This window comes from Loa loa (genome assembly GCF_000183805.2).
Source record: "Loa loa unplaced genomic scaffold supercont3.1462, whole genome shotgun sequence".
Lineage (NCBI taxonomy): Eukaryota > Metazoa > Nematoda > Chromadorea > Rhabditida > Onchocercidae > Loa > Loa loa.
The window spans coordinates 1-2003 of record NW_018109642.1 but is presented as its reverse complement, the minus strand read 5'-3'; the positions used below and the strand labels follow the sequence as shown (position 1 = coordinate 2003).

The window sequence follows — 2003 nt, the reverse complement described above, 5'->3', positions numbered from 1 at the left end:
GGGTAAACGATGGAAATTTCAGTTGCTAAGAATGATAGAGAATATAAATATTCTTTTCAATATCTCATTATTGTTTTGTAGTAAAAATATGTTAGAAACATTTTGAATAAAATAAAAAATAAATGTTTCTCAATGGATACTGTAGAAGTGTTGAAAACCAGAGAGAAAGTAAAATAAAAAAGGAAGAGGATGGATTTGTTCCTCATTTAATTGGTGTTCTCTGTGCCAGTCACATTCATAGAATAGTCATGCTTTCAGCTAATAAAGCTTGACAATATGATATGAAAAATATTTGGCGAATCTAAGACTTCATTCCGAATAGAGTTTATTTCTTTATTAATGTCAAACGTTAGCTTTGTTGCTGGGGCTTAGAGATGATAAGCATTGGTGATACTATCAAAGCCAATGATGACATTTCTTTGAATGAACTCATGAAAATATATTATAACTGTATTTTCTGTAATGTAAATTAAGGCAGAAAACGGTAATTCGTCTAAGGCTTGCAAATTCTTCTTTTAAAATACATTATTTTTCAATAATCAAATATAAACGATCTTTTAAATATCAGAATTTCTCTTCAAATAGAATTAAACAGTTTTAACTTACCCCAAAAACTATTTCATATGGTCCGGTACGCCCCATACCTTCCTGATAAAGGAAGACTCGGTTATCAGCAGTAGTTTTAAAAGTGAAAGGATTTTGGGCTAAATCGGAGAAATACATCAATGTTGTGACCATTGCCCCATAAACAATTTTGTTGGGTGTTGGTACGAACACCAATCGAAACGCTTCGAAATACGCGAGACGTGTAAGCGTATATAATTTACCCGTGCTACGTATTTCTTGCCAGAGAGTTATAAATTGCAATAAGCCATGGACTTCAATCAACATAGCCTAAGAGAAGAAATATTTATAATTAACTGTTTGCCTTGAGAAAACCAGAAAATCAAAGTTACTAAACTATGAAAACACGGCATGGATCGATTTTAGGCACTGAGATATTTGTTCTGGGAAATGGATGACCTTTCTGCCCACACTTACATTCATATAATTATTACTTTATATCTGAAAATCGTAACATAGAAGTAATTCTTGCGAAAGTGGACTTACATTATAATGTTCAATATCCTGTCCCCCAGTAAGGTTATCGTCTAGCAAACTTGGCAGCTTTTTGTCCCTTTAACAATCATATCAATATCATAATTTTATAAGTGTAAGGTGACTTATTACTAACTGACTGGTTAAACAGCTTATTAGATTAATAAGTAGCCCAGAAATTCTAAGGTGAAAAAATTTTCGAGTACCTTCTCTATTAGGACAGAAGGTTGGGAGTTGGGAAAGATGAGAAGTAGAGCGTTCCAATTCAGAAGTCAGATATGGAGAAATAAATTAGCAATATCTGAGTTACCCTCGGCAACTTTTACATCTTTAATTTCTACTCCTCCTCCTTCTAAATGATTGATATAAAGCATTATAAATTCAATCTATTTCCAATTAAATGTTTGCTAATTAGACTAAATTATTTCAAATTTCAGGAAAAAATGATTTAGTTTTGAATAAGAAAGAGAAGTGCTCACGTTGAAATATTATTTGCAATATCGCTCGGTAAAAGGAGGATGTTTTTATCCTCACGCAATCCATATATCACATAATCAGGATCCGGAAAAGCCTGCAGCAAAAAATATCGAATTGATTGAAAAGGAGGAATACGATTTCGAGTTCTTACAATAATACTCTTTTGAAGACCCATGTCCAACGAGAACAATGGAATAATTAGTAATAATAATAATAATAATAATAATAATAATAATAATAATAATAATAATAATAATAATAATAATAATAATAATAATAATAATAATAATAATAATAATAATAATAATAATAATAATAATAATAATAATAATAATAATAATAATAATAATAATAATAATAATAATAATAATAATAATAATAATAATAATAATAATAATAATAATAATAATAATAATAATAATAATAAT

General features: G+C 28.7%; 1 protein-coding gene across 1 annotated transcript; it reads right to left on the bottom strand.

Moving 5' to 3' along the window:
• Positions 1-597: 597 nt before the first annotated feature.
• Positions 598-1750, bottom strand: LOAG_15046 (hypothetical protein; the record flags this gene model as incomplete). Its single annotated transcript, XM_003150538.1, has 3 exons — positions 598-894; positions 1111-1177; positions 1578-1750. The coding sequence occupies 3 exons, from the start codon at positions 1748-1750 to the stop codon at positions 598-600; spliced, it is 537 nt and encodes a 178-aa protein (XP_003150586.1).
• Between the last annotated feature and the right edge of the window lie 253 nt (positions 1751-2003).